This window comes from Barbus barbus (assembly GCF_936440315.1).
Source record: "Barbus barbus genome assembly, chromosome: 29".
Taxonomy (NCBI): domain Eukaryota; kingdom Metazoa; phylum Chordata; class Actinopteri; order Cypriniformes; family Cyprinidae; genus Barbus; species Barbus barbus.
In genome coordinates this window covers 24,888,194-24,901,531 of record NC_136757.1, presented here as the reverse complement: position 1 = coordinate 24,901,531, position 13,338 = coordinate 24,888,194, and the positions used below count along the sequence as shown (strand labels likewise).

The 13,338-nt window shown below is 36.5% G+C and overlaps 1 protein-coding gene across 2 annotated transcripts in view; it reads left to right on the top strand.

Moving 5' to 3' along the window:
* LOC306848993 (TBC1 domain family member 22B-like) overlaps window positions 1-13,338 on the top strand; it is a 51,758-nt gene that overhangs the window by 24,308 nt on the left and 14,112 nt on the right. For both annotated transcript variants that reach the window (XM_079383802.1, XM_079383801.1), the window contains 2 exons: window positions 6,776-6,882; window positions 8,944-9,019. In XM_079383802.1, coding sequence (XP_079239928.1) covers window positions 6,776-6,882; window positions 8,944-9,019 — 183 coding nt within the window. The remainder of the gene's footprint in view (window positions 1-6,775; window positions 6,883-8,943; window positions 9,020-13,338) is intronic.

Here is a 13,338-nt window from a genome sequence, read left to right as displayed (position 1 = left end):
TCAATTTTCCACACCACAATCTATCAAACATATCTTACCAGCAAACATACACTCGTTCACATCCTTCTCTCTACTCTCTGAGGCAGAGGTCTCTAAACTCATCCTTTCCAGTCACCCTACTACCTGTCCGCTTGATCCTATTCCATCTCATCTCCTTAAAGAACATTTCTCCTGCAGTTGTACCTGCACTCACTCACATCGTTAATACATCCCTTCACACTGGAATTTTTCCCTCAGCATTTAAACAGGCCCGTATAACTCCACTTCTTAAAAAACCCACTCTTAACCCAACTGTTTTAGGGAACTATAGACCGGTTTCCCTTCTTCCTTTCATTGCAAAAACACTTGAACGAGTTGTGTTCAACCAAGTCTCTGTCTTTCTCACACAGAACAACCTCCTGGACAGTAACCAATCTGGCTTCAGAAGTGGACATTCGACCGAAACTGCCTTGCTTTCTGTTGTTGAAGCCATAAGAGTTGCAAGAGCGGCTTCCAAATCTTCATTACTTATCTTGCTGGATCTGTCTGCTGCTTTTGATACAGTCAACCATCAGATCCTCTTGTCAACCCTATTGAGAAAGGACATCTCAGGAACCGCACTCCAGTGGTTTGAGTCTTACCTCTGTGATAGGTCCTTCAAAGTATCTTGGAGAGGTGAGGTATCCAAGTCGCATCATCTATCTACTGGGGTGCCTCAGGGCTCAGTTCTTGGACCAATTCTCTTTTCGGTCTACATGGCATCACTAGGTTTTGTCATTCAGAAACATGGCTTTTCATATCACTGCTACGCTGATGACACTCAACTCTACCTCTCATTCCATCCTGATGATCCGACAATAGCTGCTCGCATCTCAGCGTGTCTGACAGACATTTCTTGCTGGATGATGGACCATCACCTTCAACTCAACCTAGCTAAGACAGAACTGCTTGTAGTTTCAGCTAACCCATCGCTTCATCACAATCTCAACTTCCAGTTAGGCTCATCTACCATAACTCCTTCAAAAACAGCCAGAAACCTTGGAGTTGTAATTGATGATAAGATGAATTTCTCAGACCACATTGCTAAAACTGCCCGGTCCTGCAGATTTGCATTATACAATATTAAGAAGATCAGGCCCTTTCTCTCGGAACATGCAACACAACTCCTTGTTCAGGCTCTTGTTCTGTCCAGACTTGACTATTGCAATGCTCTCTTGGCAGGTCTTCCAGCCAATTCTATTAAACCTCTACATTTAATCCAAAATGCCGCTGCAAGATTAATCTTTAATGAGCCAAAAAGAACGCACGTCACACCTCTGTTCATCAATTTGCACTGGCTACCAATAGCTGCTCGCATTAAATTCAAGGCATTAATGTTTGCCTACAGAACCACCACTGGCTCTGCACCCCTTTACCTAAATTCATTACTTCAGACTTATATGCCCTCTAGAAGCTTGCGTTCTTCAAGTGAACACCGCATTATTGTACCATCCCAAAGACACACAAAAACACTTTCACAGACTTTTTCATTAGCTGTTCCCATCTGGTGGAATGACCTGCCCAACTCAATCTGAGTAGCCGAATCCTTACCCATCTTCAAGAAACGGCTAAAAACTAATCTGTTCCATCTTTACTTGACCCTCTAACTCTAGCACTCTCTACTCTAATTTTATTTTATCTATATGTCTTTTTATAAAAAAAATAATAATAATTATGTCATGCTTTAGGCTAACCAAGACTTGTAATAGCGCTTGTAATAGCGCTTGTAATAGCGCTCTTTTGTTGGTTTTGATTGCTTCTTATGTCCTCATTTGTAAGTCGCTTTGGATAAAAGCGTCTGCTAAATGACTAAATGAATAAATATCATCTAAAATTCTCAACAACAAAGAGTTACTTCCTGGGTTTGTGACATCACAAACCCAGACAAACCCCTCCCCTGGGAGCATGCAACAAAGGGAGCGAGGCCGTGCTGCGCTGCTTTAGAGAAGAGGAAGAAAACTAGGGGTGCATGTAAAGGGGTGCTAGGGGTGCATGAATCGCGATTCTGTCTTCTAACGATTCTAATGGATTCACAAGTTTCAAAATGTTCTTAAGCAGCGGTTCTCAATCCTGTTCCTCACGTCGCCCTGCTGTGCACACGCGTCTGCGTCTCTCTCTCTCGCTTTCATTCAGATCACCAGCTCAGCTCAATCAATTAACTGTTTTTACACTTATTTTCACATAGCTATGAGAAGCGTTATACATTGTTGTGCGTGCGGTTGCTGTACTGTATTAAAGGTTTAATCAGGAAAAAATTGTATATTAAAAGCTAACAGAAGCAGTAGCATTTACAAATAACAGCGTATCTAAAAATAGTCAACAACAAACAAAAAACATAACATTAAGAGCCTTGCTTGCACAGGTTCTGCGCGATCCTCTTCACTAATATCCTCTGCATCTCAATCAAGCTCAAATTGATAAGGAATATAGATGACGCCATTGTTTACAATACAACCAGAGCACATGCCGCTGAGGTGAGGGGCGGGACGTTTAGAAGCGCACTAGAGACTGTTCAGCCAATCACAACACACTGGATTAGCTAACCAATCAGAGCCCATTGCGCATTTTTGAGGGAGGGGCTTCATAAAAGCAGGAAATGATTAGCACGTTTATAGGAGAAGGGACAGAACGGTGTGGAATAAAGGTAAATTATGTGAAAAATAATGCTTTTTTTTAAAAAACGAAGCATTAATGCATTAGACTGCACCCATAAACGTAATCAAGCCTAGAAAAAAACCAGTCAACCACCCCTTTAAAAAGAAAACCACCAATTTCTGTGAACTCAGTATGCAAGAATTTTTACAGTGCTTTGTGCTACGAGACGAAGTGGATGAACTTGACCATCGCCATTCTTGATTTTGGCTATGGTGGTTCTGAATTGTCAAAACGCCTCTCAAAATGCGAAAAAGAATGAATCAGTTGTTGAATGAGTCCGTGAATAATGAATCGGGCACTCTTTTCCATACAGATGGCAACTGGAGTTTTAAGTTTGAAAAAAAAAAAAAAAAACACCATAAAATTAGTCCATACGGCTTGTGCACTATATTCCAAATTATCTGATAGTTTGTGAGTTTGAAACTTACGTTATTCAATTAAAATCTTCTCCTCCAGTGACCGGATTATTAAATCAGTGGGTTGAGCACAAGAACCAGATTGGTTTGAATGGTCTGAATTTGTGATTTGTTGAAGACTTAGTGGCAAAGTACACTTTTTTTTTTTTTTTTTTTTTATGCATACGCGAGGGTCCACGTACAGTGCACACAGGGCTCGAATTGAGGGGGGATGCATCCCCCTGGTCGAAAAAAAAAAATGACAAAAAGCATCCCCTCTGTAAAACCACCATCCCCCCTTACCATCGCCTTTGGATTATTAATTGTGTGTATTACGTAAAACATATCATGCACATGAAATGTAAAAATTTTCTACTAATGATAATTCACGAACCAAATAATGGTACTCTAAATTCGGTACTCTAACAAGCTCGAAGCATGTTTCCGTAATTTTTCGCACAAAATGGTTCAAGCGCAGCTTTTGAAGTTCTTTAAGACAACAGAAGGTTTGTTTTTTCCTTGATTAGAATTTAAAGACATTCCCCTGACATGACGTTGTTGTGATGTGTGACTGTGAGGGATTGAGAGACGATAGGAGAGCTGACATTATCCAACTTGCCAAAAAAAAAAATGCGTATTGAGAGTCCAAAAGCATTCGTTGCGTGATGAAGCCTATTAGAATGCAGTTAGAATGCCCTTTTATAAATTTGAAACAAAAAATATTTTAGTTTTATATTCATTGCACAAGCCAATGTACTATTCTTAATATCAGCACATGTGCGCTAGCACAAATATGCTATTGGTTTTATACAACATGGTGTTCTGTTCCTTGAATGAATCTGTTTTTGAACGAATCGACTGAGCCAGTGATTCAGACGTCCATTCAGATGGACTCCCTTGTTTCGTTTCTGACTGACTCATCCATTTTGAAAGACTCGTTTGATTTGAAGGATTCGGTAAATCATTTATTAAAACAGGGACTTGCTGCCACCTACTGGCTGTTTTACTGTCTCATTTATTTATCCATGACAGTCCTAAAACAGCCAAGGTGCCAGCACAAAAACGCATTCAGCAAAATATTGTTTTATTATCAATATTGACCAAAATATACCCCAGAAGGAAAAAAATAATAAAATCTTAATAATAGTTATTTTAATACGGCTAATTTTTTCATTAAATAAAAACCTTTAAAAAAAAAGAAATTGTAATCATTGTGTAAAATTAGCCACAGGACCCATCACCCCCCTTTGTTTCACGAGTTGCAGACTTGACTTGTGATTACTGAATGATCTCTCAGGTCACTTATACTCGCACACAGCACAATAACCCCCTTTTTCTCCACGGGGTCAGAGAACAGGGTGGCAAAGCCTCTCATTGTGCCACAAACAGGATTTCTCCTGCATTCTGTAAAGCCGCTTTATTCAGCAGCTCTGTGTGTGTGTGTGTGTGTGTGTGTGTGTGTGTGTGTGTCCAAAGCTTTGGAGTGATGTGGAAATGTGGAGAGCTAAATGGATCAGGAATCTCTCCAGTGCTGTGGCCAGTGACATATGGCCCGGCCCATGACCGGCAGGACACTGCATGCTTCATTTGTGGTCAAAGAGGGCTATTTACTTTCCTTTTCCAGCTTTTTTTTCCCCCCCTCTGCCAGCTCTTTCCTGTCGTTCTCCATCTGTCTTTTTTTTACTTGAATCCCATCCGGGCTCTCACTCAGCCCCACATCAGCTGTTCTTCCTGCTGCAATGCAGAGGTTTACTGACAGTTTGCTCAGAGTTTGAGCAGAGAGGTTTTGCCGGTTTTTACCTGCTACCAGTCTAATTCATATTTGTGGGCCACATTCAGTAAATACCATTTTCTGTGTAAATTGTTTGTAAAACCGTTCCTCTGTGAATTGATTAATTGATGGTTTTCTTAATTAAAAGACTGATTAACTTCTAGTTCTAATTTATCAAAAAAAAAATTTTTTTAACAGCATCATTTTGTCACAAATAACATATTTGATTTTTGTAATAATTCGTTTTTAAAATATATTCAAGGTGTTTTTGGATAAAAAAAAGGTTGCAATAATTTATTTTTAATTTGCATCCTCATCTTTGTTATCCAGCTAGATGATGTTTTCTTGGTGACATTTTAATCAGCTAAATTTTCAACAGTGATTTTTATCACGGAAACCCAAATGAATTAGTTTGCAAGACATAAAAATGTGTGCATGATAAACAAACGTAAGGGGTAGTTAGTTTATCTATATTATATGTATTATCTTATTTTTGCAGCTTAATTTGCAGTCTTTTGCAGTTTCATTTAGTGGGATTACACATTTAAATAAAAAAAAAACAATATTTGAAAAGAGTTCATTCAAAAATAAAAATTGTCGTCATTTACTCACCTTCATGTCATTCCAAACCCGTATGACTTACTTTCTTCTGAAAAACCCCCAAAAGTATGCTACTATTCAAAAGTTTTGGATAAGATTTATAGATGTTTTTGAAAGACGTTTCTGCTCACCAAGGCTGTATTTATTTGATCAAAAATGCAGTAAATTTAAAAAAAATAGTAAATTCCAAATTTAGTAAGTAAATAAAAAATAAAATGTTAACTTTTTTTCTATTTTAATATTTAAAATGTTATTTATTCCTGTGATACAAAGTTGAATTTTTACATGATCCTTCAGAAATCATTGTGTGTCAATTTACTGCTCAAGAAACATTTCTTATTTTTATCCATTTTAAAAACAGTTCAAGTGCTGCTTAATATTTTTTTGGAAACTATAATGCATTGTTTTCAGGATTCTTTGATTTTAAAAGGAAAATTCTAAAGAACAGCATTTATTTCAAATAGAAGTCTTTTGAAACATTTTGAAACAGATATCTTTATTGATCAGTTGAATGCATCCTTGCAAAATAAAAGTATTAATTTATTGGAAAAAAAACATACTAACCCCTTCTAACTTTTGAAAGGTAGAGTACATAGGTTTATGCGTCTAGTTACTGTTTACAGTCAGTTTGATTTTGTCTCTAACCACAGACCTCAGCAGAGATTGTCAACATGGTCTTCAGTTGAGTATCTGCGGTCATTCGAGAGCATGTGTTCTTCGTGTCTTCGACCTTGGATCTGAGCTTCTTATCTATATTTCAGCTCTCATGTACCGCAGTAACAGTTTCGTGATTGACTGAATTGCTTTGGCGATGCGCAAGCTGCATGCAAACATGCCTAGAGCGCTCTCTCTCTCTTTCTCTTTACTCAATGCTTCATCAAAATAGCTCCTTGTCCTTCCTCCCCCTCCCCAATCCCTCCATCCTTATTAAGAAAAGAGCAAGAAAGAGAGATCAAGAGATGGAGGACTACATTAGTTGTGTGGTGGGTGAGTGGAGTGGTACACAGAAGTCTCTTCCAGCCAGGTCTGACTCTCTGGGGCATAATGTGTGTATCAGCATCATTTAGCACATACTGTTTAAAGAGTTGGGAAAGGTCATGGCTGCGAGGGGAAGCCTGCGGTGGGAGGGAGGGAGCGGGGCGAGGAAGTGAGTTGATGAATGTGTTGAATAAAGAATGCAGTTTGCCGGCTAATGATCTAATGGCTTTGTGGTGTCTGTGCATACGATGCGCGTCACACACCAGAGCTGCTAAAAACACCTGCAGTGTGTGTTGGTTTGATCTGCTGGTGACCGAACATGAATGTGTGTGTGTGTTTTGTGTCTTCTTTTCCTTAGAGGAAGACGTGGAAAATTTTGAAATGGCAAGCTTGTCTCTGGATACGCAACGAAACATTGAAGCCGACAGCTTTTGGTGCATGAGCAAATTGCTGGATGGGATACAGGTATTTGATCCACTTGAGGCTTGATGGGAGATCGCACAATCATCTCCAGTGATTTCCATTCAAAAGTAGCCATTCATTCTAATTTTTTATTTAATTTTACCCTTGTTGTTTTTCTTTTCTTTTTCTTCCTCTTCTTCAAAATAATTTTCTATTTATTGTTACTCTGAATATTTTATAGAATTTTGTTTTATATAAACATAAATTCATATATAAACAAATGTATAATAAATTTAATTCATGCCATCATCGTTTTTCTTATTTCTTTTTTTATCTTATTATTTTATTTTATTTTTTGTACTTTTATTTTTATTCCTTTAACATTTGTAATAATAAAAGTAATCTTTTTTTATTGTTACTTTTATTTAGTTTTATTCAAAGGAGAAAAAATCTTCTTTTCTTCATCATCATCATAATCTATTTATTGCTACGGTTAATATTTTATAATTTTTTATGAACATATATAATTAAAGTTAAACTAAATTTAATTTCATGTCTTTATTTTACTTTTCTTGTTCTTATCCCTTCTTGTATTTTATTTAAATGAAGCTAGATTCCTTTTTTCCCCCTCCTCCTCATAATAATAATAATATTCAAAATAATTTAATCTTTTTTCTTGGTGTACTGTTACTAATATTTGTTATAAATTTGAAATAATTTTCAGTTTTAAATTTCATTTGAATTGTGTGTTGTCATATTCCTTATTTTTATTTCTCTTCTTTATTACTTAATCCATAATTATTATCCCATACTTCATAAAATTCAATTAAAATACATTATGCACCAGCAGAGCTAATGCCATTAAGACAGTAACGGTAATAGCTTTCTCCAGGCATTATAGACCTTCTTGGTCCATCTGCAGTTCCCTGAGGACAGTACCTCTTCTGTGACTTTTTATTAAAACTAAACCCTGTAGTGGTCATCCAGTCCTTTTGTTCTTTTCCAAAAGCCAGAGACAAGTTGAATACAATGCAATAAAAAAAAGACTCTCTGACGGACTGAAAAAAGGCACCCGACTTTGTTATGCTTGAGCCCTAGAGGATAAGACACTTACCCGCTTAGGGGAGAGAGCCATAAAAACTTGGAGAGGAAGTTGAAGCTAGGACGTTTAAGCTAGGGGGATTCAGATCTTTGGCTGTGTTCCCTTGAGAACGGCCCTCTGTTAGAGAGAGGCGAGCGTGTGAGGGCACACATCTGCAGGCAGGAGCAAGGGTCAGATGCGGGCCGCAGTCAGGTTGTCCCGTGGGCCGCTCTGTGTTGTGCTTATTGGCTGAGTGGAGCCGAGCTGAAGGGCAGAACACGCGCACGGATCAGAACACAGAATGTGTCTTCCTATGCAGCCGTCCCCCTGGGCTAACACACGAGCCACAGCACAGCAGACAGCCACTGGCCCTTAATGACCCACAAGGGATGAGGAACAGAGATAGAGAGATGGAACAACATTAGTTATGAAATAACAATAAATGTGACGCTATAGTGCCCACAGTTCCTACTGTTGATCACTGGGTACCAAGCCATGCATCAGGGCTGTCATTCAGTAATTTTTATTTTATTATTTTATTTTCTATTTTATTATTTTATTGTTGTTACTGTTTTCTCTTTCTTCATTTTTATTTTATTTAAATTTTTTGCACACGCAGTTAATAAATCCTAACTAATTAATTTCACCCTTGTCATTATTGTTTTCTTTTTCTTTAACTGTTTCTTAAATTTTATTATTTTATATTTAATTTGATTTGATTTTTCAACTCTGCTTCTTTTCAACCTTTTAGCACACAGCTAATAATTTTTGTAAGCAGTCTATAAATGATAACATTTATTTATGTTTATTTGAGGGCTCTTAAAAGCATTTTTACAGGTTTAGTTAAAACCATTACCATGTAGAATACAAATTGCCCTTCCATAACACTAATTGCAGTGCTTTTCATGTCATGTAGGTCAAAGTAGCACATGATGCTTATATTGAGCAGTTGAAGCTCTTATATAAGTCCTGTGAAAGAGCCTTAGTGAGTTGACAGAATAATTATTCATGTTCTAAATTCTGCCTTTGTTTTTCTCTATCAGGACAACTACACATTTGCCCAGCCTGGGATTCAGATTAAAGTGAAGGCACTGGAAGAGCTCGTTAGCAGAATAGATGGTAAGATCATGTTGCCAAACACATCAATTCCTTTCACGCTTCATGGAATTAAAGGAATTGTTTGTGCAAAAATAAGAATTTTGATAATTTGCTTCCTCTTGTTCATTATTAAAAAAAAAACTTAAATAAAAATGAGCATGTTCAAATTAAATTTCATTTTGGAATTGAACAGCCCCTGGTCCCTGTATGCTTTCATTGTGACAAAGGAGCAGCGTGACCATTTTATAATTTTTCATTTTGAGTTCCTACATGGAAAACAAATTTGCAACGACATCAGAATGAGTAAATGATTACAAACTTTTAATATTTAAGTGAAACGGATAGGGTTGTCACGGTACCCAAATTTCTGTATTTGGTACCAATACCAGTGAAAATCCACAGTTCTCGGTACCAATTTCGGTACCAAAGCAAAACCCAAAAACATGCTAATTAAAAAAAACACATTTTATTAATAAACTTAAAAATAAACTGCACAAAAATCAATGCCATTCTTTATGCTTATTTAAAATTTTGTAATACAAGTATTGGGGAAAAAAAAAAACTAAACAAGTTTCACCCAAAAAATGGTCTTATTTTTTCTGCCACTGAAAAACCACTGTATGTTGTTTGTTTTAGGGTTTGCTTAGGGTTCTGCAGCTGTAAAAGGAAAATAAAATATACTTAAGTAAAGCAATGGGCTGAGTCTGACCAAATGCACCATTAGATCATTGACTCCAGATAGATTTTTGTTAGATAGCATGACCTATCAATAAACAATAGTTATATAGCAATTCTTCTTCTTAGGGTTCATTTCAAAATTTACTAATACATAAAATCAAAAGTTCAATCTGTTAAAATTATGTAATGCACAATGAACCAACATGATCAAGTGCTTGTATTAAATAACATTCACAAACATTAATTAATGTTAATTAATTTATGTAAAAATGTATTGTTCACTCACTGTAAATTGATGTTATGCTGGGTACATACTAAAAGATTTTTAAAATCTTATAAGATCTTCAAAATGTGAGAGACCTCAAACATGAGGACAATAAAAATTGATTGGATATTGTTTCGTTTCACGTGATAATCTTAACATCATATGCGCGTTTGTCCTCAGGTCCCCCACACATCAGGATTTCTGCTGAACATGTTGAATATTTACGACTCGCGATCGGGGTGCCTCCGGCGTTCTTCCGAGCAGATTCAGTCACTCTTAACACACCTCACACCACAGGAAAATCTGATAAGATAATCTTTAGATCCACCAAGATAATCGGGACATTACCTAGGATTGCTGGAAGGAGAGAAATCAGCCCGATTATCTTGTGGTGTGTACCCAGCATTAGATTATAACATGCTAACGATTAACTCTGCTAATAAGGGCAATGGTTATTTCAATCCGACATTCAAATCAAAATATGGAATAATATTCATTACAGAAGATCTTAATATTAAATATTAAGTTGAAACTTACCTGCTTGAACTCTTTCATTTGATCCGGGTGTCAGTCTTTAAAGTGTTTTGTTAGTTTGATGCGTTTCCTCGCTTTGATGTCGCCCTGTCTCCGTGCTTTTATGACGCGAGCACATCTGCGCACCTTTCGGATAGCGCAGCAAGAACCGGGTTGACCGGGTACTCATACCACCAGTACCTAAAGGTGCTGTATGAAGGATTTTGACTCTACTAAAGCATAGAGTCAAGATATTTAAGAAACATGCTAAGTTAACATACTTGTTTAACAATGCTACAGTCAGTTATTCTCCTGAAAATGTGCGTTCCGGCCCGGAATGTCTGTATATGTTTTGGTTTGTGAAACCCGCCCACTGCCAGTTTACCAAATTGTATTTCGGCACGCCGGGTTGCCAGTTGGCAGAAAACACAGCATATTTCATGTCATTCATAGTCATGTGCGCTTGTTGCTGTTGGTGTCGTTAATCTGGCAACCCGTGTGCGTCAAGTCTGAGGAAGAGGGGTCGGGTGAAAAAAACCTACATACGGCACCTTTAAAAAAACTTTGTACCGTGACGTTTTAATTTTTTTAGTACCGACTTGCTACCGAAGTACCAGGTCTTTTGACAACACTAGAAACGGATGTTAAAATGTTTGGGGTAGTTGGTCCTAGTCGCCAAGCAAGTTACCTTTGACGCTGTATACTTAAATGAAATCACACTATTTTTGCACTTTGTTTTTGACGTTTCAACAAAGCTGCACTCAGATATATTTATTTATTTTTTCACTTGTTGTAGCTGTTGTTCTATTGAGGACCATAAAAGTTTTGACCGGTTTCTATGAATAGTTCAAATGCAGTCATCAAAGCTACTTTGGGACCAACCGTGTTGGTCAAAGTTTCTGTGACGCGCAATTTTAATTTTTTAAAATTAATTTTAACACCCTCAGAAGCTTCAGCACAAATAACACGTCATGACTGCCAGAACAAAATCAAGTGATCCTATCTATTTTGCCCTTTGCCCTCCAGAATGATGTGCACTAGTTGTATCGAACCATAAATAGCAGTGCAAAATGTTCATAACAACAAGGAGCTGTTTTTCTGCCAGGGTGCGATCTTGTCCGTCGCCTCGGAAAAGACTTGTTTTCCCATGGTGTTGGCCGGTTATGTGTCTTGGAATCACACGTTTCCATTATGCCACTAGTCCGCCTCTGTTTTTTTTCTTTGAGAGTGTTTATACCATCTGGACGCCTCCTCCCCTGTTCGGAGTGTTTGGTGTGATAAGCTGAACAGCCCACACTGAAACTCTCGGTGAGAGCCGCCGAGCGCCTCTTTCCCATCCATCAGCATCCAACAGCACCGTGAGCTATAGCAGACTCCACAGTCTCACCGGGGAGCACAGGAGAGAAATCAATTCCCCATAAGCCCCTGCGATTAGGGTGTGAAGGCAAATGGAAGTGAGCTGAGAGGAGAGACGAATGGAGTGGACTAAGCAAAGGGAAATCGCAAATCGCACTTTCAGAAGACTAGTGAGGAAAATACACATCTTGTAGATGTCCCAAATGGTGTTTACTTTAGATTTTTTTTATTAAATGTTGAAATGAGTAAAATGACTGGCGTTCAGCTTGATAAGCTTAGCTGTGGATAAGTAGTCATGTGTGAATTATAATGCACTGGTTTGAATCGATGTTAACTGTTCGTCTTCCCTGTTTAACATGTTATGCAACAGAATTTATTGCATGTTACAGAGTATATTTAGCAATCCTTAAGGCAGGTATTGAATGTGCTTGACAGCTATTAGTTTTTAATAAAGCATACAAATAAGTGCAAGATTATACACTTTTTGCAAAAATGATTGCAAATTTTTATTTTATTTTAGTGCTTTAATCGCATACAAAATAAAAGTTTTTGTTTGCATATGTGTGTTCTGTGTATATTATGTATATATAATACACACACATACAGTATATATTTTGAAAATATTTACAAGTCTATCTTTATATTCACATAATTTATATTATAAATAAATATATTTAATATATAAACAACATATTTTTATGAAATATATTCATGCATGTATGTGTATTTATAAATACATAATAAATATACACTGCACACATATACATATTATGTAGACTTTTATTTTGGATGCGATTAATCGAGATTAACGGTTTGATAGCACTAATGTGTTTATTTATTTATTTATTTTGAATGAAGTCTCTTATGCTTGCCAAGGCTGAATTTATTTGATGAAGAATACAATAAAAACAGTAATATTGTGAAATATTATGACATTTTAATAATATGACAAATACTGTAATAAACTATTTTAAGAAGTAATTAATTAATGTGATGCAAAGCTGAATTTTCAGCATCATTGCTCCAGTCTTCAGTGTCACATGATCCTTCAGAAATCATTCTTATATGTGGATTTACCCTTCAAGAACTAATACTATTTTTATGCATTAATTTATGAACCATTATAAAGACTAAAATAATTGGGATGCTGTCCGAAACGTTTGCTGTGTTTCTTTTATTCATTGCACGCATTCACTTTGCAAATGTTTTATTTTATTTTATTATTATTATTAAAATAGTTGTGAATAAAGTAGCATTAGGGCTTATTCAAACTAATACAAAATATTTGCATTTAAATAAGTACAACTAAATGTATAAACAAAGTACGAGTACAATGCCTCAATTTGTGATAGCTCTTAATTTTTTTTTTTTTTTTTTTTTTTTTTTTTTTTTTTTTAACGTTTCTCTGGAAAGTTGAGCCTTTTCTTTTTTTCTCGGAGGACCAAAAAAAAATAAAATAAAGATATTTTCCAGAAAATGACAATGGTTTCAGTGTTATGGCACAAGAAATTGTTTGCAAATATTTCAT